Here is a 25,392-nt window from a genome sequence, read left to right as displayed (position 1 = left end):
AACCACACAGGGTGATCTGGTAGTAAATTCCTAACTAGGCAAGTCATGGTGGGTAGTCACACCCCAGGACTATAACTTCCTTAGTAAAAGGTTTATCTTTGCCTTAAGCCATTCCTGTTTATTGTTCTTGAATATCTAGGTTAACACACCTTTGAAATACCAGAGTAATCCTCTTTTCCAGACCCCTGGGAGATGTAACCACCCTCAAGGGAGCACATGATCTTATTGTCTGTATACCATCCCTATTTACCATAAATGTGGAATACCGTACCCACCAATGTAAAAGTATGTATCTCTCCATTTTTCTTTTTATCCAGTCACAGAGATTTCCTTGTCTTGCTTTCTCCCACCTCCTTACTCTACCACCAATAGATTTCATGTACTCTTCTTTGATTCTAATGTATAAAAAGAATTGCAAATTGGCCATTCTCCAGAACATTTTTTCAATGCCTTAAGAGCTTGTTTCTAGGCATGTCCTCACTTTGGCTCAAACTTTTATAAAATTTTCTATAGGTTTGCACGTTCTTACATGGACAACAGAAAAATAGTATACCATACTTCTATTTCTTTTCTTGTATGATTTTTTTTATGGGATTTTATAATGACCTTTATTTTCCTGCATTGCCTGCACTGTACCATAATTTCTTTTCCAGATACTTAAGAATGATGTCAAATCATTGACTTTATCCTTTTCTTTTAAAATTTCTCTTTTGGAGCTTTCTGTCCCTCTGAACCAGTCTTCACTAGCTCTGCTCTCAACTATTGTCCTGGGACTCTCCTGTATCAATCCTGTAGGTTCGGCTCACTGTTTCCTAAATCACACGACATCTTTATTGGTTTATTCCAACTGTAGATTTTTATAGATGTTGTTCTTTATCAAGTTGAGGAAGCTCCCCTCAATACTTAGATTATTGTATTTATTATGAATGGATGTTAAATTTTGTCAAATGCTTTTCTATATCTACTGATATGATCATATGATTTTTCCTCTTTAGTCTATTGATGTGATAGATTACATTAATTGATTTTTTAATATTGAACTATCCCATTAGTCATGGTATAATTCTTTTTTATATAGTTAGATTAGATTTGTTAATATTTTATTAAGAACTTTTGCATCTATGTCTAGCTAGAAGTTTGTCGATTTTTATTGATTTTTTTTGAAAACCAGCTTTTGAGTTTCTTGATTTTCTTTATTGATTTCCTGTTTTCAATTTCATTCATTTCTGCTCTAATTTTTGTTATTGATTATATTCTCCTTTGGTTTTAACTTGCCTTTCTTTTTCTTATTTCCTGAGATGAAAATTTATAGATTATTGATTTTAGATATTATCTAATATATGCATTTAGTGATATCCATTTCTCTCTAAGCACTGCTTTTGCTGCATCCCACAAGTTTTGATGTGTTGTTTTCATGTAGTTCAGAATATTTTTTAATTTCTCTTGAGAGTTCTTCTTTGACCCATGTGTTATTTAGAGTGTGTCGTTTAATGTCCAAATGTTTTGGGGTTTTCCAGTTATTTTTCTGTTATTGATTTCTGTTTAATCCCATTATGGTCTAAAAGCATATTTGGTGCTATTTTTATACTTTTAAATTTTCTAAGATGTGTTTTGTAGCCCAGTATGTGGTCTATCTTGATGAATGTTCCATGTGAACTTTTGATAAGAATGTTCATTCTGCTGTTGTTGGATGAAGCATTCTATAAATGTCAATTAGATCCAGTTGAATGATGGAGCTGTTCAGTTCAACTATGTCCTAATGATTTTCTGCTTATGGATCTGTCAGTCACTGATAGAGGGGTATGGAAGTCTCCAAGTAGAATATATAAATATAATAATGGGTTTTTCTTTCGATTACAGTTGACCTTCAATATTACATTAGTTTCAGGTTTACAGCATAGTGGTTAGACATTTATATAGCTTACAAAGTGATCTCCCCAATAAGTCTTGCACTCACCTGAGGTCACATACAGTTATTTCAATATTATCGACTATATTCCCTAAGCTATACTGTACACTCCCATGACTGATACTTCTTAATCCCTTCACCTTTTTCACCCAACACCTCCTCCCATCTGGCAACCATAAGTTTGTTCATGAGTTTGTTTCTGTTATGTTTGTTTATTTTGTTTTTTAGATTCCACATATAAGTGAAATCATATGGTATTTGATTTTCTCTGTCCGACTTATTTCAGTTAGCATAATAGCCTCTAAGTCCATCCATGTTGTTGCAAATGGTAAAATTTTGTTCTTTTCTATGGCCGAGTAATATTCCATTGTGTGTATGTACCACATCTTTATCTGTTTGTCTTTTGATTGGAGCATATAATTTTATTTAAAGTACTTATTGATAGATATGTAGTTATTGCCATTTTACTAATCATTTTCTGATTGTTTTTGTAGTTCTCTATTTCTTTCTTATTCTCTTGCCCTCTTCTCATGTATGTTGATGACATAACTCTTGTAGTATTGTGTTTGGATTCCTTTCTGTTTCTTTTATGTATTCTTTGTAGATTTTTGGTTTGCGGTTACCATGTGCTTCATATGTACCAAGCTATGTTTATAGCTGTCTATTTTAAGTTGATTGTCACTTAACTTAAAAATACATTCTAAAACCACTACCATTTTAACTTATCCCTTCTAATTTCATATTTTTGTTGTTATTTTTTACTTCTTGTGTGTGTGTTTATGTGTATTCCTTAATTTACATTGTAATTACATGTGACCTTCCTACTTTTGCCTTTTAACCTTTGTACTAGCTTTAGTGTTAGTTGATCCACTGCTTTTGTTATGTGTTTGCCTTTGTCAGTGAGGATTTTTTTTCTTTGTAATATTTTCTTATTCATATTTTTGGAATTTTTTTCATCTTTTTCTTAACCCATTTTCTGTTTAGAAAAAAAAATGCAACTCACCCCCAGCATTAATTTAATTTTACATAAACACACTCTTCAAGGTTGAAGCAAATCTGACTGGTTTTCAATGTGAAAATAAAATATAAAAACTTCTTGGAATTATTTCTAAACAGAACTTGTCTCTAGTCTTAATGTAACAGAAATATATACATAAAATGGATTCATCAGATGAATCTTCAGCTAAAAACTATTTGAGGATGATGTTAACATCACACATAGGAATGCTATGTTTTCTAGGATTTGACATTTCCAGCAATCGAGAATTACTATATTTTGTAAATGGCAATACCACTACTAAAAAACAGAATGCTATAAATAGAATGATGTCATTTGTTTCCAAAGAATATCGATATACTAGAGCGATGCGAAAATAATAATAAAAGCAAGATACTTTATGGCAAACTTTGGGGATAAGGTTAGGATTGTAATCCACAAGTTAGCTCAGGGTAAATGCTGCAGCCACAAGTACCACCAGCAAGTATTCTTGGGACAAACAGGAAATGAGTTAACATTTCTTGTTACACTTGTTTGGCGGTGATGAACTCTTTCAGCTTTTTCTTATCTGGGAAGCTCTTTATCTCACTTTTGATTCTAAATGATAGCCTTGCTTGGTAGAGTAATTTTGGTTTTAGGTCCTAGCTTTTCATCACTTTGAATATTTCTTGCCAATCCTTTCTGGCCTGCCAAGTTTCTGTTGAGAAATTAACTGACAGTCTTATGGGAGCTCCCTTGTAAGTAACTAACTGCCTTTCTCTTGCTACTTTTAAGATTCTCTCTTGTCTTTAACCTTTGGCATTTTAATTATGATGTGTCTTAATGTGGGCTTGTTTGGGTTCATCTTGTTTGGGACTCTCTGCACTTCCTGGACTTTATAACTATTTCTTTCACTGGGTTAGGGAAGTTTTCAGTCTTTATTTCTTTAAATAGATTTTCAATCCCTTGCTCTCTCTTTTCTCCTCTGGTATCCCTATGGTACAAATGTTGTTGTGTTTGATGCTATCTCAGATGTCCCTTAAACTGTCTTCATTTTTAAAAATTTTTTTGCTGTTTCAATTGGGTGTTTTCTGTTACCTTGTCTTTCAAATCACTGATTTGATCCTCTGTTCCGTCTAATCTGATGTTGATCCCATTTAATGTATTCTTCATTGCAGTTATTGTATCTCCATTTCTGACTGGTTCTTTTTATGGTTTTTATTTCCCTCTTTTATGTTTACCATCTCTTTGAACTCTGCACCTGGTAGACTGCTTGCCTCCATTTCATTTAGTGCCTTTTCTGGAGTTTTGTCCTGTTCTTTCACTTAGGATATGTTTCTTTGTCTTCTCATTTTGGCTGCCTCTCTGCATTTGTTTCTATCTTATAAATAGAGCTGCTATGTTTCCCTGTCTTGGCAGAGTGGCCTTATGCAGTAGGTGTCCTGTAGGTCCCAGTGGCACAGTCTCCCTGTTCACCTGAGCCAGGTGCTCTAAGTGTGTCCCTTGGATATACTCTGCTATTGTAGTTGAGCCTTGATTGCTGTTGGCACATTAGTGGGTGAGATTGACTCTTAGGCTGACTGGCTGTGAGGACTGGCTGTGACTACAGTGGACAAGCTGTTGTGTGGGGGTTGACCCCATGTAGCGATATTTGTTGTAGTGGGGCCATGGTGCCTCTTGAGTCCATCGTTTGGGTATGCCATTTGTGGTACTAATTGGGTGGTGTTGTATTGTGGTCTGAAGCTGGCCACCAGGTTCTAGAGTCTCTTGGAAGGGGTACCGGTGCAGGCCAAGTTCATCCACTGCCTGTGTCTGGCCAGGGCCACCTGGTAGGAGCTATGAAGTGATCAGCAGTTAGTAGCTTCCTGTGCTGGGCTTGGAGGTGACTGGGAATGGTTATGCTGTGAACAGAGGTCAGCTGCCAGGCATGGCACCACTAAGCAAGAGGTACAGGACATGCCAAGGCCAGTTGTTGCTTGTCTATGGACCTTCGAGAGATTTTAGGTTAGCACAGGGCCAGGTAGGATCAGAGTCTCAGAGAAAGGTATTAATCAGGTTGATAGAGACTCAGATTTAGTGCCAGCCTCTTGCACCCGCTGGCTGTGTGGAGGAAAAGCTCAATAAAAGAACAATGGCACTTATGAACATTTTAGTGTGGAAGAGAGCTGCTCTTATATGTCCCTAGGGCTTTTCGAGCTGTTGTCCCTTCTCTAGAGCTGAGGTGAGTTTTTGCGTGCAGGTGAGCCTGTGCTCATGCCCTTTAAGAGGCTGCCTGGGTCTACAGCAGTCTCACTCAGACTGAGCCCCTGCTAATTTTTATAGCTAGTTGTATTGGTGACTCCTCTTGTCACTGGTGCTCCAGTCTGTGGTGCCCAGCGTGTGGCAGGGACCTGTCACGTCTCAGGAGGGGATATCTGCAGCTGATATAGCCCTTCTGATTCTAAACAGCCACACATGGGTTTTAGACCAGTCCATTTGTCTTCTCCGACCTTCCTACCAGTATCAACATGGCTTCTTCCTTATACCCTTAGTTATAGAAGTATCATTCAGCTAGTCTTCAGGTGATTCTCAAGGGTAGCTGTTCTATAATTTAGTTGTAATTTTGATATGGTGGTAGGAGAAGGTGAGCATGGTGTTTATCTACTCCATCTTTTTGACTGTAATGGTGGGTTTTGTTTTTTTGCTTTTTATCTCTCCTTGCAACTCTATCAGTTTGTTTCATATATTCTAAGTCTGTTGTTAGACACATACACACCAAGGATTGTTATGTCTTCTTAGTGAGTTGACCCCTTTAATATTATTTAATACCTTTCTCTATCCCTGATAATTTTCCTTGCTCTGAAGTCTACGTTGTCTGAAATTAATATAGCTATTCTTGCAATCTCTTATTAGTGTTAGCAGAGTATATCTTTTTTATTCCCTATACCTTTAATCATTAAGTGTCTTTATATCTAAAGTGAGTTTCTTGTAGACAACATAGAGTTGGCTTTTTTTATTCATTCTGATCATCTCTTTTAATTTATGTATTTAGATCATTTACATTTAAAGTAAATATATACTTTGGATTAATATCTATCATATGTATAATTGTTTTCTATTCATTGCTCATTTTTTACTTTCAGTGTCTTTCTGTCTTTTCTTATTTTAATTGAGCATTTTATATTATCCAATTTCTCTTCTTTCTCAGTATACCAATTATACATCTTTAAAATTTTTTTTAATAGTTGCCCTAGAATTTATAGTATACACTTTTTATTCTCAATTCCTCTTTTCCATCCCTCATAACATTGCTGTCATTCATTTCACTTACCCATAAGGTATAATCACTGAATACTTGTTATTATTATTTAAACAAACTATTATCTTTTAGTTCAATTTAGAATAACAAATGTAAAAGATTTTGTTTTACCTTCATTTATTCCTTCTCTAATTCTCTTCCTTTACTTTGTGTAGATCCAGTTTCTGACCTATATTATTTTCCTTCACACATCACCATTTTAACATAGAGTTCCCTATAGATCTCTCTCTGAAGCTGTCTATAAGCCTGTGGGTGGGTCAGGTGGGTATGTAAACAGATTGCTATCACAGTCCTGTGAGATGCTCTGATAAGAATCATTTAACTAGAGATTAAGAGAAAACAAAGCTCAAACTATAAAATAGCAAAGTTTGGCCCAGTCTCACATGCAGCACCACCATGAAAGAGGCTGGGGTGGTGACCAGTTCCCACTGATGAACAGACAGACAGAGGCTCCCTATCCTGCTCTCCAGCCACCTGTGGGCTTCCCTCCATCAAATCTGACCCCATTAATTCAACGTGAGGCTAGAGTCCTCTCTACTCTGTGAAATAACAACAACAAACACCCCCTCACAGCCCCTCAGCCTTGCCCTGCTTTGCCCATCCCTGTCCCAGAAAGACTAGTGATAGCTTGTCCCAAGTATAGCACCAAGCAGGTGCTATCACCATCTGCAGGAAATCAGTGCTTGGAATTGGGCAGCTCTCAGCAGCAGCTAAATCACCTGAGCATCAGGGTCTCCAACAGTGGTCTGGACCTTGCAGAACATCGAGCATTTTCCCCAAGCAGAGCTTGAACAGATTCATAATACGACACTGTGAGTCAGTCACTCACTGAGACCTAACAACATCTATGCATTTGCCCCGGTAGAAGGCTTTAAGCACTCCTGGGAAATGGAGCCTCCATGAAGGGATGGCGGTCACTCCATTTCACTTCACTTGAGTCACCAGGCCTTATTCTCACTCCACAGACATCAGCTCCCAGAATGTGCAGGGGCTCCTTTCCAGTTTATTTTCCGGGATGAAAAAGTTTTGCAGCATTGATTTTGTCTGCCTTGCATTGCTCACTTCTTTATACATAGCTTGCTAGTGGATGGTGGTCTTGCTTGCCACCATGGGAATGGATGCAGCAAGCACACTCCTTGGAGAGTGGTGGCAAAGTCCTGTCTTCGAACCAGGTTTCAGTCTCTAACTAGAAGTAAAAATTTTTGAGCCCCATCTTCTTTCAGTAAGCAACAGGGTGGGGAGGAGGGTGTGGCAGAGAGTTAAAAGTCAGTGAAGAAAATTGTAAATCAGGCTTGCAGTGCCAGAAACCCCGAGACTGACCAGACAGAGCATGTGGCTGCTCTGTTCCTCTGCTGGAAAGGAAGGAATGGCTGAAGCACTTCCTTACAGGACCCTTTGAAAGAAACTTTTTAAATAGCTGATTTAGTAAATATGTGATATACCATTCTCAAACCTAATTATAAGAGATTTCTGTATATAAGACAAGTAAAGGCTTTTAATAGCAAATTGCAGCAAGCAGTGGCGTCACACTCATCAAACTCTAACAAAAATTGTTTTTTTAACTTCTGATGCTCATTTAAGTGAATGTTCTAGAGTCTAACAGTTTAATAGTACATTTCCCAGTCAACCCTTGGAATTCATTTAGGGTTGCCAGAAGGGATTTCCAATGGTACGTGGATCCCAGATGAAATACATTTCCTCAACTCATGCCCTAGTTGGATGGAAATTGCTTAATCCCATATAAATGTAAATGCTATTAACAGCCAAAGATATCCTAGGGCAAAAAGGAACTTTGGTTAGTTGCAATCTTCTTTTTATTAATTCATTTAGCAGACACTTACCAAGTAGTGCTGTGAGCTGGCCTTTGTGTTGGTGGGCATGCATGCCCATGGGATGGGAACCACTCCTTTGTCCCCCTTAGCCTTACTTATGCCTCTGCCTGTTACAAATTAGCCAACACTCCTTTCTGGCTATATTATAAGCCTTTATTGACTTTATTTTTCATCCCTTTGACTTGATCTTGATTAGATTTGCAAGGACAATGAAATTAACTGGGGCAGCCTTTTCACAATTGAGATCTATTATTTTCATTTTTAAAATGTCATTCAAGTATGAATTACACGAATGCATTTTAATAAATCATACTTACTTAGTTCTTATAATTCTGTTTTATGCTCTACAGATAAATGTTTTTCTAATGCTTATTTGAATGGGTAATGAAATTCTTCCTCACTGCCAAGAGTGGGAGAGATGACTCTTCTATTTTTCTGGAAATTTAGGTCACATTTTTTTCAAATGCTTAATTAGACCACTTTTCAAAAAAGATGGTCTGTGATTTGAGAGTGTATCTAGATGATTCTATAATGCTTCACATTCTAAGAAAATTAGACCATCTCAATCCTCTCTGTAAAATTCCTCATGGCTTCTCATTCCTTCCAAGATCAGTACAAAACTCCCTAGCAGCACCCTGCATAATCATAGTCTGCCAACTGCACAGCCATTTCACCTGCCTTTCCTTTATGCTTGCTTGGCCTCCAGCCCCACCACAGGGTACAGGGACTGCCTGTACTCCCTTCTCCACCTGCAGCCTCACCGCAGGTCCCTGACCCTCAAGCTAGGCTAGAAGGCCTCTCTTCTACACCTCTGAGGGATATTTTCCACTTCTCAACTTAGCATTTATGTTAATTTTTAATGGACTATTTTCGGAGTAGTTTTAGGTTTGCAGCAAAATCGAGCAGAAAGTACAGAGATTTCCCATACACGCCCTGTGCCCACACATGCATAGCCTCCCCCATTACCAACATCACCCGCCAGAGTGGTGCATTTGTTACAATAGATAAACCTACACTGACACATCATAATTGCCCAAAGTCCATGGTTTACATTAAGGTTCACTGTTGGTATTGTACTTTCTCTGGGTTTAGACAAATGTATCTATCATTATAGTCATACTGACCTAAAGATTCTCTGTATTCCACCCGTTCATCTCTCTCTCCTTAACACTCAACAACCACTGATCTTTTTACTGTTTGTATAGCTTGCTTTTTCCAGAATGTGATATAGTGGGAATCATAGCTTTTTCAAACTGGCTTCTTTAACTATGTAATATGCATTTAAGTTTCCTCCATGTCTTTTTATGGCTTGATAGCTCATATCTAGTGCTGAATGATATTCCATTGTCTGGATGTACCACAGTTTATTTATCCATTCACCTATTGAAGGACATCTTGGTTGCTTCCAAGTTTTGCCAATTATGAATAAAGCTGCTGTAAACATCTGCATACAGGTGTTTGTGTAGACCTAAGTTTTCAACTCATTTTGAGTAAATACCAAGGAGTGTGACTGCTAGATCATATGATAAGACTATGTTTAGTTTTCTAAGAAACCACCAAACTACCTTCCAAAGTAGCAGTACCATTTTGCATTTCCACTAGTATTCAGTAAGAGTTTCTGTTGCTTTACATCCTCACCAGCATTTGGTGTTGTTAGTGACTGGATTTTGGCCATTCTAATAGGTATTTAGTGGTATCTAATTGTTGTTTTAATTTGTATTTTGTAATCCCCTGAGGATATATGATGTTGTATTTCTCCGAGGATTTATGATGTTGGGCATCTTTCCATATGCTTATTTGCCACCAGTATATCTTCTTTGGTGAGGTGTCTGTTAAGGTCTTTGGCCCATATCTTAATCAGGTTGTTTGTGTTCTTATTGTTGAGTTTTAAGAGTTTTTTTGTATATTTTGGATAACAGATATGTCCTTGATCAGATATGTGTTTTGCAAATATTTCCTCCCCTAATTCATTTTTTTACTCATTATTTATTTATCTGCTTCCCCAATCAGATAGTAATGTCCATGAGAGTAGGGACTGTAGGATTCATCTTTATGTTTCTAGTGCTACACATAAATAGCATTGTATACATATCTGTCTGTTGAGTAAACAAATGTTGGAGTAAAAAATAAATAAGGAAACCAGAGAAATCATATAAGAAGAGATATTAACAAAGCAATATTTCTCTTTCCTTATCAAGAAGTAGAAACCAAGATAAGGAATTCCATTATACCTATTAAGGAGGAAAATATTTAAAGTGATGTCAGCATGCAGCACAATGAAACTGGCACTCTGTGAATGGATGGCGACAGTGTGAATCAGAAAAATCTTGTGGGAAAACACCTTCTAAAAGGGTGTTTCTATGTCTTTAATACTCATACTCTTTTCCTAATCTCTGTACAGAAAAGGCCTCATGTAGAAAGATATCCATTGCCTCACCACTAAAAGCATTGGAGACTTAAATGTCCATTCCCCTAAATGGAATATCAGTAAGATAGATAAAACAACTCTTGCGATAACTATACAGCAACCTAAAAACTAGAATGAGATATTGCACTGATGGTTTGCTCGTAATGATTTCAATACATGTGCATGTGGAAAAAGACTAGAAAAGATCAAGGGAAAATGAAAATACTTGATTAGGTAGTAATGTGAGCAAGTTTTAAAACTTTTTATTTTTTGTAATTTTTGTATAATAAATGGAAATTACAAAAATCTTAGGAACATTTATATAAACTCATAAATGAGAAAATAATCTGAGGCATTTCATGTTGCCATCTATGTCCTAAGGAGCACAGAGAAGTTAGGAGGGCAGACACTGCCTTTGAGACTCTGGCTTTTCTTTCATTTGGGCCTAGGCACTGTGAATGGTGTGGATGAAAGCACTGCTTTCTCATGGCCTACGTGTGACCTGTGTGGCAATGAGAGATTGGAATAGAGCCCAGAAGACATGTAAGTGACTAGCCTGAAAGACCCTAGGGCAGCAGCAACCTAGTCCCAGGATCCCCACTGCCCCACTGCCTCAGGCCAGCTTCCCCTGTGCCAGGAGGCAGTCATATGCTCCAAGTGGAAAACCAAGTCTGCTGAGCTGCAGGGAAGAGGCCATGGTACACAGTGTCTTTTTTTTTCTTTTGGCTGCTCCTTGCAGCTCCTCCTATGTTAAAAGAGAAAAGAGCCAGGTTTTGTCCTCAGCTCATTTACTATTAGTCAGGAGAAGAGAGAAAAACTCAGAGTAAACATGAATAAATAAGACAAACTTGGTAACTGTACAGCTTGTTCTTTTCAGGGGCTCAAATTTTTCCAGAGACCAATGAAGAGCTACATAAACAGACATCCCTTCCCTGCCAGTGTTACTGCACCCACTCCCTAGGGGAACGGGGTCTTAGGCTGGGTATAGATGCAGTTCTCTGAGTCATTTCTCTGGCCTCTCAAGTTGATTTTGTCACATAACAGAAAGGGACTCACTACTTTTCTACTTCTTAAGGAGAAAGGGCAAATGTCTCCTTGATACCTCCTGGTTTGGCAGCCTTATGTATAAACAAGTCATTACGGGATCATATTTAATTGACAAGAAGAATGTGAATCACAAGTTGACTTGGTAGCAGGAAGGTGCATAGAAACTGACGATTAAAGCAGGTTTGGGAGCCCTGACTTCCCCTTGCCTGGCAGAGGCCTTCACTTTGCTTCATGGGATGTTTGCTGTCATCCACTATAACTCAGCTCGAATGAGGCTTCCCTGTCTAAATGCCCTTTCTTGGTTACCTGCCCGCAAAGCTGTTAGCTGGAAGCTGCGAAAGCTGACCATTATCCCTCAAACAGGCTGAGCCCAGGACTTCCCTGGGCTATTTTAGGAACTTGATTTCTGAAAGTAAATCTCCCTCTTCTTTCCCAGAAATCATTCATATTTAGGAAAATTTCTCTCTACTGCTAGACACTTTTAATCCAAGCCTTTTCAAGTCTCGTCTTCCTTGTGTGTTTCTGAACAACAGAGGCACCTTTTCCTGTGGGGACTGCTCTCGTTTGGTCACCTCTCCTTTTCTCAGAAGGCACCTGCAGGTCTTCCTGGACTCTCTCTCTCGACTCCAGCGCACAGTGAGGGTCAAGGTAGAGCTGGTACAGGATCTCATGTGCATCCTCATGGAGACACTCGAACTCACTGGCTGAGAGAGAGTTGTATCTATTGCTCTTTCCTTGGGAAAAGGGAGACGGACTCACCCTCAGGAAGAGTCTTTTCATGTCTGTAATTTAAAAAGTCACGTCTGACTTAAGGCTTTGAGATTGAAGCTACTAAACAGAAGATACATGGTTTAAATTTAACACATTAATTTTCAGGACATGAGTGTTTTTAGCACAAGCACTTACTATGGCCCATTCCACTGTTATTGCAGCTGGTGCAGAGCAGTATCTCTTCACTCCCGAGGTTTGCCGCCTGTGAGGATGGGGTAAGTCCAAGGATGCCTGGCTCAGATGTGTGTTCTTATAAGGCCTAAGTTAGCAGATCATCCATCAGAAAAGACCCCTGTCCCATGACCTTTCAAGTATAACAAAGTTTCAAGGTATAATTGTGTACATGCTAAGTGTTTAGACTATGCTGAGACTTAGACAAGTCTTACTGTTGTCATTTGCTGATGAATGCCATGTCTGCTAACAGGGTCTTTCTCTTTTGGAATTGAGGTTTTGGATTATGGTAAGATAGTCTTGAGATTTCAAGTTCTACTGCCATGGTTTCGCATTAATACAACAAAATTATCTGAGAGACACACTTTTTTAGTTTCTGGATATTTCAGAGTCTGAGTAACTTTATTATTATTTCTCAGACCTGGTTTGCCTACCCTGAGAGTTTCTGCAGTGAGGCTTAGTAAAATGGTGTACTCCTCCAAGAAAACCATCACCTAAATATATGTAACTTATGGGCCAAAGACAGTTTTCTTCTTCATGAAATTTGGCCCTCATTAGTAAGAGTGTTACTAATGAGGGCCAAGGACAGAACACTCTCGAGATGCCACCTCTATCTTGTCAAAGTCATTTGAAAGCACCACAAGGGGCCTGTGGAATTACTGAACCCCAGAGAAAGGCACTGGGGACTGACTATTGGGGTGGTGCCAGGGCACAGCCCCCCACCCCAGGTCACAAAAGGTATCTGTGACCACTATTGGGGTCCACATCCAGGTAGCCAACTTGGACCAGCTCAAAGAGTTGTGGTGAATGTGGAGGCTGGTCATCTGCAGAACTTTCTGATGGGTTCTCATGGCCAAATTCCAGCTCTGATTCTAGCCAGAATTTGAGGCTGATTGCTCCATTCTGTAGAGGCTGCTCTCTTTGGCCCCATGCCTTCTCCTTCCTCACCCACTCCTGCACCTCAGGAGAGGCTGGCAGCACCAGAATGTGGAGTAGCCATTTACACTCTTTCATCTAAACCACGGCTATCAGAGTTTGGATTAAATTGGAATGTGGATAAATCCATGAACAGAATCTTTAAAGATCGGCTGTCTGACTGTGGTTCCCAGCTCTCATTTCAGGTTAGACTCACTTGTGGACTCTAAAAAGAGTTTCTGGCTCCCTCCCTGGGATAAAGCCCACTGGCCTGGGCATGTCTCTTTAAGGCACTTGGTGACACCCTGCTTCCCCTCACCCAAGTGCCAAACAAGGGACTGCTGCTGCTGCCGCCAGTAGGGACTGATGTTTAGATTAAGCAGCAGAACGGTTTATAAACAGGTATTCCCTGATTATTTAAAAGTAAAATGTAAGTAATTACAATAGACCAAGAACTGTGCTCACTACTTTTCTCACATGCTGCTTTATCTCCGTAACATCCCAGGGGGGCAGAATCCACATTTTACTGCTGAGAAAACAGAGTGCAGGACTCTTATAGCCACTGCTTTTATTGGATGCAGAGACATCCCACAGAGGGAAAGCCATTGTTATCCCCACAAGTGACCACCTAGCAGAGTTAGTAGCCAGCCCAGATTGGGGAGTGTGGGAATGAGTGACAGGGACCCTTGTGTGTGTTTGTTTTTACTGAAGTTTATGTGTTTAATGTGTGATGAATTAGTGGTACTTGTTGACTGATTCCTTGTTGCTTCCTCTCTCAGTCCTTGGGGGAGAGGGGGAGGCAGAAAGAATGACGTAGTGCTGGGTAAGGCTAAAATATTGCCCACAAAATATTTCTGGTGTTACATGTGCTGAAGCTTTAGAATTTAATATTTCTGGGTTAACTTTTTCTGGGTGGGAACTTGGTCAACTTTTTCAACTTAATGGGAGAAATCATCTGTTTACATAGTTTAAAAAGCTATGGGATGGATCCATTGGTGCAACACTTCATAGGAAAAAAAAAAAGATTTCCAAGACAGGGGACTTTCAACAAGTACTAAAGATAATTGTTTTGGATTGTCGGGGAACATATTTCTGTGGAAAATATTGGAGGAAGTGTTGGTAAAACTCCTGCTTAAAGAGAACATATGGAAAAATGAACCAAAATCTGCAGCCTAACCCAACTAAACCCAACAACACTTGGGGATGATGCACAACTCTCTTGTTTTTCCATGCAGCACAAAGGCACAGGACCTGCCCTGCAGTTCCTCGGACAGCCTTGGCAGGGCCCTACCTCCCACTGGGTTCCTGCAGGCTCCCAAGAAGAGCAGCCTGGTGCTTCCTCTATGAAGCCTTCAGTGACGGACAGACTTTGACCACCCTACCTTAGGAACCTAGAGACCAGGAGGAAGCTGTGGCAGAAATCTTCCCTCACACATTCAACTTCTCAACTACAATGCTCCCATAGGTAAAACCCTACTTATAAAGAGCTCAAAAGGGTGTGTGTGCTAACATGTGTGCGTACTTGAGTGTGGTGGGTGTACTCATGTGTGTGCTTGGGTGTGTGCATCTACCTGTGTGTGCTAGAGTGTGTGCGTGTGCATTGGGTGAGGGGCACTGAGTTGTGGTAGCCTCAGGTGCCAACTTTGTGGGTGCTCTGTTATCAGAGTTGACACTGGTAAAATTAGGGTAAATTCCAAGCCTGAGGTACATTTTAATAAGCTCCTTACCCTTACCCCCAGCTTTACTCACAGTAGATATTAGAGCTTTACATCTGATGGAAAGGAGCTGATAGAAGATGAGTATAAAAAGGATCTGTGTGTAGATATCAGCCATGAGTTAGTTTCCTAATCTGGATTCTATCAGTTTTTTAGGTGAGAATGCACATTTGCCCAAATCCAAAGAATCACATTAAGACTTTCTATGAGAACTGTAACTCTATTCCCTGGATCAAAGGCGCTACTTCCGGTTAGGATACACAAGTGTTAAGTTTTATGCCTTCACATTAATGTGGTTTAACTACGGATGTGAAAACAATAGAATTGGTTGTCGTTATACATGTCATTTTTCAAAGGTAACATTACAATGATATGAAATTTGGTGTTTGTTTCTTTAGCTTTCAGAAAAGGAAAAGTGAAAGGAAAATATATTGTGTCTCTAAAAAACAAAGACACATTTTATACGTGTGCATATATGAATAGTACATATGAGTTTGCTGCTGGGTGTAATTGTTTTAACCTCTGTCAATTTCTGCCAAATATAAAATATTTATAATTTATTCTCCTTTTATGAATGATAGTTATTATTAAAGACTAAAGCTACCAAACCTTACATTTTTAAAAAATTGAAGGAATGCCTGGGCCATCTATTTCACACACACGCAAATATGCAAGGCTAACTAAAATGATAAGAGACAACAAAGAAGTATCTAGCTGTCCTACCTCAATCTTCCCAGCCCTGTGTGGTGACCTCTCACTCTCTAGCACCCTGTGCTTTCCCTTCAGGATGGCAGTCTTGTTCACTGCCATCTCTTCAGTGTCAGGCCCTTTGTGGGCTCACAATATACCCTCGATGAATAATTGAGGAAGCGGGCCATAAAGTTGATGTCTATGTCACATATGAGCCCCAGCCCCAGGAAGGCCTTAGCCACCACCGTCCAGTCAGACACTTTTAGTTTCGTCTCTTTACCTAGCAACCAGCAACTCTCATTCTTCCATCACTCCATTAAACCTTTTACTAAGGAACCAAAGCTATTTACAAATCGTATTGCATAGGCTAGGTATTCTGCACCATGCCTGTCTTAAAGATGGCAAAATGAAAGTGGCATCGTGAGTTGGCATTAGAATGGTGTTCACACCCACAATTCATCCTGATATTTATTGCTTCGAAACAAACCATCTCAAAGCTCAGTGGTTTCCATACTTATTCTGTCCATAGACCCGCAGTTTGGATAAGGGTCTACCAGGACAGCTTGTCTCTGTTCCAGTGAGCATATGCTGGTGCCAAAAGGCTGCTCTGGAGTCACAGAAGGCCCTTTAGTCCCCAGCTAGCCACTGTGCTCCTGTTGGCTGGGACCTTCTGGGTTCTAGCCAGATATCACATAGTCTGTACTTCCTCACAGCACGTGTCTGGGTCTAAGAAAGGCAGGCAGAAGCACCTGGGCACCTTTCCTGACCAAGCTTGGGATGTAACTCAGTGTCCTGTCCACTACACTCTGTTCATGAAAAGCCAGTTATGGAGCCCAGCCCTGACCCAGGATGGGAGCACTTTGGCCATGTTATCTGACCACGCCAGCCTCAATCTCCTTTGTCAAGTCACATTAAAGATGAAAGCGGTGAGTTAATACATACTGAACAGAGCTATTGTAGATATATGTTGAGGGTTTTGTACAGACGAGTGAGAGATATCATTATATTATTCTGCGGGTGGCAGCAAAGGAGTTTCTAGAACACATTACTTTCTAGGGCTTCAGTCTCCAATAAGGCCAGAAGTGTAACGTGTATTAGCTTCTATTTTCAGCCCCATCCTGACCCCAATGTGTTTTAGCTTCCATTTTCAGCCCCATTCCGACCCCAGGAAGAAAGTGTTGAGATCTGATCTACAGATTCAGAAGGGCACACCACACCTTCCTTGGCTAGTCATCTGGTACCCTTGCTGTCCAGTGCCCTGTGTTCTCAACTAGAGATGAAACTTGCCCAAGATTAACCAATCACCATAAGACATTCATCACACAGAATGTGAAGAAGCAGCTTTCTACAACACAGAAAGAGGCGTTTAGCTCAGTGTAACTCTACAAGAAGTAGTATCTTATCAAGGAGAGAAGTTTGGGGCAAAGTACCAGGAAATCCTTTGATCAGAAGTGTTGCTGGATTGGGTAAGTATCCCAAAGGAAGTGGGAGACAGCTGCAAGCATGATGCATGCCCAGCCCCCAGCATTCCTAGCTGATGAACAGGGCATATCCCTTTGTAGGTCTTACCCCGACCCTCAGTTCCTCTCCTAGGACAGCCAGCTGAGAGACGCTATCATCGCATCCACTAACAAACATCAATGAGAGATATTTTAAATGTACTTGTATACAAACAGGATCCAGTTATCAGAAAAAAAGCAGTTCGTTTGCCATAATAGGGCTTTTATCACAGCCGTTTTTATTCCTCTTCCTCACCAATGTTCTCAACCGTTTGAGGAGTGGAAGGTCATGGACTGGGGAACAGCCTTCTACTCTGCTCTTCACTGTTGCATCGTTGGGAACAGAAGAACATGCAGGGCTAACTCTCTTTGCTTTAACCAGCATGCCTTTTATCACCGCACAGTTATGAAGTGAAGAGTGTCCTTGGAAAGGAGGTGGAGTTGTTAAATTGTTTTGTTCAGTCCATAACCACCTATCCGACTAGCTGCATTGGATTGGAGGAAATTGAGCTTCCGAGTTCAGGAAAAGCCTTTTCAGATTGTCATCGGTTGCCATGGGAATCTGTGAACTTTGCAATGTGCTGCAAGGGTGGTGGTGGTGGTTTTTGGTAGTTATTTGTTAACTACGGACAAAGTGAATGTATTTTATGACCTTGAAATGGAACAAGATTTTTCTAGGGCAAATGTTAAATGGTTTTGTAAATTAGAAATCAAAATACATTTTTTGTAGTTATATATTTTTATTACCTTTCTGCAAACTTAAGAACATAACTGTTAATAAAGCTCATATAAGCTTGAGGTCTTCATTTTGCATTTATCTTAGGCAATAATATGAAAGTAGCAGGAAAAACTGAATTGTAATTTTAAAGGTTTACAAAACTTAAACCTTCGTCCTATATTGTGATATTACTGTTTTCCTGTAATAAATGTCCAACCTAAGCATTCTGTGGTTCAATATTTTTGGTAAAATATTCTGGGGAACTATGTCAGAGGTAAAACTGTTACCCATAAAGTGTAAAGTTAACCAGTATGATTATAGCTATACTGAACAGAGATACAGCTAGCTCATTCTAGATAGGCCTGTTTAATCATACTGCGCATAGAGCCAAGATTACGGACTGAAGAGGAGTGGATTGTTAACATTTGCTTTGTTGGCAGTTTTAAATTAAATATAAAACCATTCTTCCCTTATAACAATACGATGATGACAGGCCACAGTTAATTACATAATACAGATGTACTAGCTGAGATCAAGAAAAGGGTATCTAGTATCCACTTTGATTGGTGGAAAGGCAAAGGGCTTTATTTATTTGTCCAGATTAAGCTTTGAAACATTACAATTACTGCAAGATAGCTGGTTTTAAGTAGCTTTGTGACCGTCCTTTTCATCTCCATGACTATTTTGTATTCATACACTTTAAAAATTTACTTGAAGCTGTGCATGAGACTGAAGAAAGTGAAAGCAAAATCCCACGGAAGCCAAAGATGATTCAGACATGCTTTTAGGATAATCCGAGCCCTCCTCTACTCCCTTACTCCTGAGAAACCAATTAAAGTTAGGGAGCTCTTCAGCTGTTCTGCCTTGGGCCCCCAGATCAGCTGCTGGGCCAGTTCCCTCCCCAAGTCTGAGTACTTTTGGGGGAGCACCTCCCACCAGAAAGCCGCAAGGTTAACGTGAGCTTAATCGTGGTTTGCTGATCTTAGGTAAGTTACGTAAAACATTTGGAGATAAAGACTGGCATGTTTCAAAAGCAAAGCAGACTCTCGTCTAAGATGCTTGGTTTCCCGTCTCGCCGAGGCGGGGAATGGGGTTGGGTCATACCTGGGTCCCCGCACCGCCTCCCAGGTGCCAAGCTGCACACCTGATACTGGAATGTGCCCTTTCCCAGTGGGATCCTGGGGCCCCCAGTGGGCAGGAAACACTGTAAATACAGGAATCAGGGGTGGTTTAAAATGCTTCTTTATTCTTACAAATACTATAAAAATTAGTATAAAAAAGTGAGCATGCTCAGTCTTTTCCTCTTATCTACAATACAAAGGTTTGTCTGAAAAGTTTTTTGTTTTTTCTTTTCTTTTTTTTAACAAATGTACCTTAGCTGCATCAATAAGTGTAAGATGTAGAAAAAGCTACCATTATAAAAATAATTTAAGGGAAAAAGACATAACGCTTCTCTCGAAGTTCAGTGGCGTTAAGTCCAGGCTGTAGCTTCTTTTTACTCACACGTCCCAAAGAAACCGCGGCGGGCGCCCTGCGGCTGTCGCGGCGTCCGGGCAGGGCGCGCGTCGCCCCGGGTCCGTCGGCTCTGAGGTATCGGTCGTTGGTGAGTCTCCCCGCACCGTCCCCCGCCCCATGGCGGCGCGTTACCGGCAGTCTGCTGCGCCCGAGGACGGCAAGAAGGGCGGGCTGGGCAGCTGCTTGAAGAACTGCCGGAGGCCGGCCAGGTCCCGCGTAAGCTGCTCCACACGCTGGTGCAGCTTCTCGTTCTCGGCCGACAGCTCCACCAGCTTCTGCTGCATCTCCTGGTTGCGCCGTTTGGCCTTGTCGCGGCTCTTGCGCACTGCGATGTTGTTGCGTTCGCGCCGCTGCCGGTACTCCGGGCTGCCACGGTCCGGGCCCCTCTTGCCCGCGCCCTTGTCTCGGGCCGGGCCTGGCGCGGGGCTCGGCCCCGGGCTGCAGCGCGGCGGCTCGGGCGACGTGGGTGGCGTGGGCTGTGCGGCCGCCGCCAGGCTCACCACGGTTTGCGCGCAAGCGGCCACCTGCGCGGGCAGCAGCGAGCCGGGCGCGTCGCTGTCCCCCCAGTCGGGCTCGCGCTTGAGCGGTCGTGGGGCGGCCGGACCCTGTCCCGGGGGGCGCGCGACGTTGCCAGGCAGCAGCTCCAGCGCGCCCGCCTTGTGATTGCTGTTGAACAGGTCTGCGAAGAGCTCGTCGTGGCACAGCTCCAAAGTAGGCACGGCGGCCATGGAGTCGATATAGGCGCTGAAGTCGATGGCGCTCTCGTCGTCGTACATGGCGGGGGCAGAGGCTCCCGGCTCGGCCAAGCCTCCGGGCTCGGCCACGCGGCCCGGCTTGCCTGCCCGGCCCGGCTCGTAGAAGGGCGCGGGCTCCGCGGGCCAGGGCGCGCCGCGCGCCGGGCCGTCCAGGCTGAAGAGGGCGGCGCTCATGGAGGCGTCCGGCCGGGCTCTCGGTTCGAACGTGGCTGTCACCGCGCTGGGCCCGGCCCGCCGCCTTTTCTAGCCGGGGCTGACACGCAGGCCCCGCCCCATCTCCAGGGCCGCGCGGAGGGGGAGCGCTGGGCGGCGGCGCCCTGGGAGCCCCGGCCCAGTCCCGGAGCCGCCCCTCGAACCTTTCCTTGCCCCGCTCCTTGCTACACCCGGGAGCTCCCCACGACGCCCGGGCGCGGGGGGAACGGGCGCGCGCTTCCTCCTCCGCCCCCGGTCCGAGCGGTGCTGCTGGGAATAGCCCTCCCCTCCCCTCCCCGTCCCCCCGCCCCCCGCCCCGGCTTCCTGTCCTTATTTGTGGGGTTTGCGGCCTCTTCGTTCTCCGGAGCCGGGAGTGAAATCAAAACTAGGACTTGGCTATGGGGCGTGCGTTTCAGCCCGGTTCCTGTCGTCGGAAGGTGGGGAAGGAGGCAGGGTCGGGCGACTCCAGGGAGGACTGAGCACGGGAACGTTGTCCAAACGCAGACCCGGTCCGATCGGCGGGGCGGGCGCACTGGAGTCTGCTGTCACCCAGTCGCTCGCCGTGGGCCCGCGAGCCTCGCACGTTTCAGGGAATTAGGGGCCTGTTTTAGGCATCCTCCTCGGGTTCCTGGGGTCCAGCAGGCTCAGCATCGCGGCTGGTGCTTCTTAACCGAAGGGTTAACAGGACAGCGAATGGAAGAGTGGCGTCACATTGTCCAAGCCGCTGGCCACCCTAAATGTAATAGCCTCCAGCTCGTGGAGGCGGGGTCAGGTCCGGGGGCCATTCCTGAACCCTGCAAGTCACCAAGGGCCAGAGGAACCCGCTGCCTATGTTCCCTGCGCACTGGCTTATTTTTTTTAGGGGAGGCAGCCCTTAGTTGACCTCGCAGATTGCAAGGACTTTGTCATCTTACAATCCCTTATTTTTTTTACTTTTTATGCCTATAGCACCTGGTCTTCCTAGGTAGTCACCCATCCAAGTACTAACCAGGCCTGACCCTGCTTAGCTTCTGAGATCAGACTGGATCAGGCTTGTCCAGAGTGGCATGGCCATAGACCTGGCATTTCTGCTAAAGCACTGCCATCTGGTGGCGACATCTTGCTTCTGTCCTATTTTTACTTCCAAACTTTTTTTTCTGTTCAAAATTCCACAAAGAAGCGCGTTTGAATCTAAAGCAGTTGGGTCTTCTTTAGGAGAAAGGTAAGATTTATATCTAGTAGATCTGACCGAGTATTAAGTTGCGAGTTCTTCACAGTGCAAAATACATGAAGAGACAGTATAGATTGGCTTTGTTCGTTAAGTTTCTTGCAATTTGGGTCAGGCATTTCTGGTCAATTCCACTTATTAAATCACTGTACCTATTCAAATCTGGCCTCCAGGTCACATCTGTTCTTGGCTTAGGCTTCTCATTCACAGACGTTGAGTCCAAACACCAAAAGCTCCACAAACTGCTGCCAGAGTTTCTGCAGTCAATTCCAGAGGTAATTTATAATAATGTGCTAGGATATTTAACAGGTTTTCTAGGACAAACCTGTTGCTTTTAGAATTAGAGAGGGTACCTGGTGTTGTTATACTATTAATTAGTTACCTATTAAGGGTAAAACCCAGGAACACATATAGTGTGGGTTAATGCAAACCCAGAGAAAAGGCCTAGGACAAATTTTGTATTTCTTATTTAAATTTAAGAAGTTATAAAAACACAATTAAAGCCTTCTCCAATTAGGAAATGAATACATATTTTTATGAAAAAAAAAGTGTTTCCTAGTGAGATGATTTAGATATCAGAAATTTTTACTTACTAAGAAGTTGAGTTTACAAGGTAATCATACTAATGAAAAAAAGCATTAGAATGCCTTTGACATTTTGGGATTAAGCTTGGAAAAGATGCTAGGCATACAGTTTTATAATGTATTAATCATTAATAATCATTTTTAGATTTAAGGATTTTCTTCCTTTTTTCCAGAAAAAGAGAAGTCATAGATAAGCCAATATGGATTTGCTGTGACATTTGAGGGTACATTAAAGACTTTCGAAAGAATAAAATGTCTTAATCCATGTAAAATGGACAGAAGGAAAAGGACTAGAAGAAATATGCTACTGTTAACAATCTTGATTAACATTGTTCCTGGTAAAGTTACAGATGATTATTATTAGACATAATTATGATAAGTAGTTGATCAGTTAATTTAAATTGTTATAGGATCACAAGAAAAATATGCACATACCTTAAATCCTTAAAACTTTTTTTAAATAAAAATAAAACTATTTAAAGTTTAATATTTGTAACAGATATTCCCTGTCATTTCATAAATGTCTCCACTTACTGCCCCTTCTCTAACTCTATTAATAATTTATTCAAGATAAATAGAGTTGTTCTTAAACATTTCTCATTGGAGAGATGTTTCAAGTAATAAATTGAGCCTCCTTGAGCATCCCAGTTGGAACCTTTCGACTCCATCGTTTACAAGGACATTCTTATGTTGAGCACAGTTGAGGTGTACATGTGGACTTTCTAAACACATCAGTCTTTAGAAATTCAAGAGGCTCACATGTGCTTAAAATGTGCTTAAATTGCTTAGTATTTAATATTTAAAATGTGCTCTAGTATTGTTAAGCACTATCAGGATTAGAAAGTGGATTAGAAAGTCAAATTTTTTTCTTCTCTTTCATAATGTGGAGTGACCATAACTCAGTTCTAAAGTGGGATCATTTTGGGGTGCCTCATTAGGTGCAAGATACAGTTCTCCAAATTAAAGTCTAAAACGATGAAAATGTTTCTTGAGCAGTGCTATCTAAAATATAAAAATGAAGTTCCAAGAAGAAAGCTGTTGACTTTAGCGCCCTCTTCAGACTGTTATTCTCAACTGTCAGATGCTTTTGTTAAGCTTCTGCATGAAAATATACCATAAAGTTAAAATTAGCCCTAAGTTCTGCCTTAGGGCTAATTTTAACTTTATGGTATATTTTCATGTGTTCAGTGTCAGACAGTAGTGAAGTTACAAATGCAGACTTTTTTGGATAAACCTTATTCCCAATATATGAGTTCGAAAAAGGAAAGACAAGAGCCAAAAGAATAAACCCAGTGGGTTGGGGGTCACATATCACTTGCACTGTTAAGCCTGTGAGTTTTATTAAAAACCTACTGAATGGGTAAACATTTCTGAATTCACTTCAGCCTCTGGAATTTAAGAGACTGAGCCCCCAGATTACAAAGCAGCCAGAGCAGAGAATAAGTATTTGATTCTATGGGTCAGAAGTCCAAACTGCCATATATTTGTTCACCTTCCCAATAATAAAGACAAAGGAGAAGCGATTTGTCTTTCTAGGCTGTATTCTTGTCAAATGGATTCATTCCTCCCTTTCCCTACACCTGTCATCCCTGCCTCCCACCTCCCTGCCACAGCCCAGGCATCTCCTGGGTGGCATTTCGGTCACACTTGCTCACCCAGGAAGGGCACAATAGGTTTGCACCCTCATAATCTGTTCTCCCCATACAATCCATTCTTCAGATGGCTGCCAGGAGATCTTTGAGGAGAAAGGTGCTATCACATTACTGTTGCATAAAATATTTGAAAGGTTCTTTGCCAAGAGAATGGAGTTTTTAAGTGTGAGCCCTCCACTACCCACTTCTTTAAATGCATTTCCTACCACAAGCAACTGATGTCTGACTCAACTGTGAATATGCCACAGACCTACCTGGCATCCTATGTGTGATAGTGATGGTTCTGCTGAGAGCATTCTCCCCACCCCTGCTACTTGGCTGGCAAGATCTTTCATCTGCAAGAGCCCTACTAAAATGACACCTCTCTGTTGTTTTCTATGACATACTTTAGCTAAATTAATCATTTCCTCATCTGGTTTCTCAGAAAAAAGTAATCTCACATGTTGCCAATAATTAAATGCACATTTCCCCTATATTTTTAAAACTGGGATGAATATGCCAATCACCACTGGCCAAGGTGTCAGTTATGATGTTTGGCATGGCCTGCATATGGGTGTCTAATGGCTGGGAGTGAAATCCCGGGGGCAGCGAAGAGCTCTTTTAAGAAATTCTGCATCACCAACTCTGGATAATACAGGGAGCCGTACTGTATATAAAACCCAAACATCAACAACTCGAGTTTAAAAGTGATTCAAAGGAAGCTAACGTGAAGCCTAGGAATGCCTTAAGCAATATGCCTGGCTAATATTTTCCTGTTTACATATGCACAAGAATGATGTATTATTGAAATTAAGGTCTAAAGGAGATTAAATTCTTTATGAGTACAAAATAGTAATTTTAGGAAAATGAGAGGAGCAAAGTCACAAAAATGGTAGAGTAGGGCTCTGTCCCTCCACAAAGACTGTCATGATCACCTTTCACAGAACCCTGGAATCTGGCCAAAAATTTACAGCAACAACCAGAAGAAAGCATAATGAAGAAAGAAGCTGCCATATTGCAATAAGAGAGTGTCATGGCATTTTAAATGCCTGCTTGCTTTCCCTCATTCCCAGATTGCTGGCAGTCATATGTTGCAGTGAAATACTGATGCAGGATTTTAGTGCCAGAGGGAGCAATACAGACTCTATTCTCAGCAATCTGGAGTTATATATTTGGACCTGTCCAGTGGCTCCCTGAGGGACTAGAGCATGGGTGGCATTTCGGCATTTGCTGAAATTACATAAGGGCAAAGCTATTGGCTGTAGCAGCCTAGGGCAAGCAAAAGAAAGACCAAAAAACCTGTGAAAGAAGAGTTTGGAAAAAGAGATATGCAGAGAATAAGGACAGTAAAAAATTCCTGCATAAAGTGTACATGCATGCCCAAGTTGGGCTGCATGCACAGAAAAGGCCTAAGAGACACTCATCTTTCACTTCTGGCTGGCCTTAAGGCTCCACTCATTCATCAAATGAAAGCTAAGGTAGAATTATAAAAAGCCTGGCTAAACTTTAGAGGACAACCAATCTGCAAAAATGAAGTATTTTTTTTTTCTTCTTATATAT

The 25,392-nt window shown here is 41.6% G+C and overlaps 2 protein-coding genes and 1 pseudogene across 2 annotated transcripts in view; 1 reads left to right on the top strand and 2 right to left on the bottom strand.

Annotated features, from left to right (window-relative positions):
• Nucleotides 1-18,169, top strand: part of SPIDR (scaffolding protein involved in DNA repair) — a 435,467-nt gene extending 417,298 nt beyond the window's left edge. Inside the window, 4 exon segments of the mRNA XM_023526085.1 lie at nucleotides 10,872-10,963; nucleotides 11,995-12,117; nucleotides 12,402-12,456; nucleotides 17,634-18,169. Of these exon segments, the coding sequence (XP_023381853.1) occupies nucleotides 10,872-10,963; nucleotides 11,995-12,117; nucleotides 12,402-12,456; nucleotides 17,634-17,842 (479 nt within the window). The 3' untranslated portion in view covers nucleotides 17,843-18,169.
• Nucleotides 18,170-19,173: 1,004 nt separating this feature from the next.
• On the bottom strand, nucleotides 19,174-20,676 carry CEBPD (CCAAT/enhancer binding protein delta). The gene has a single exon (XM_011385370.2). The coding sequence runs from the start codon at nucleotides 20,390-20,392 to the stop codon at nucleotides 19,592-19,594; it is 801 nt and encodes a 266-aa protein (XP_011383672.1). The 5' UTR covers nucleotides 20,393-20,676; the 3' UTR covers nucleotides 19,174-19,591.
• A 673-nt stretch (nucleotides 20,677-21,349) lies between these two features.
• Nucleotides 21,350-21,468, bottom strand: LOC111733956 (annotated as a pseudogene).
• Nucleotides 21,469-25,392: the final 3,924 nt, after the last annotated feature.

This window comes from Pteropus vampyrus, unplaced genomic scaffold (genome assembly GCF_000151845.1).
Source record: "Pteropus vampyrus isolate Shadow unplaced genomic scaffold, Pvam_2.0 Scaffold702, whole genome shotgun sequence".
Lineage (NCBI taxonomy): Eukaryota > Metazoa > Chordata > Mammalia > Chiroptera > Pteropodidae > Pteropus > Pteropus vampyrus.
This window is presented reverse-complemented; position numbering and strand designations above follow the sequence as displayed.

What these genes read in the sequence shown, in the direction of transcription:
- CEBPD (XM_011385370.2), bottom strand. Translation starts at nt 20,392, where the DNA reads ATGAGCGCCGCCCTCTTCAGCCTGGACGGCCCGGCGCGCGGCGCGCCC.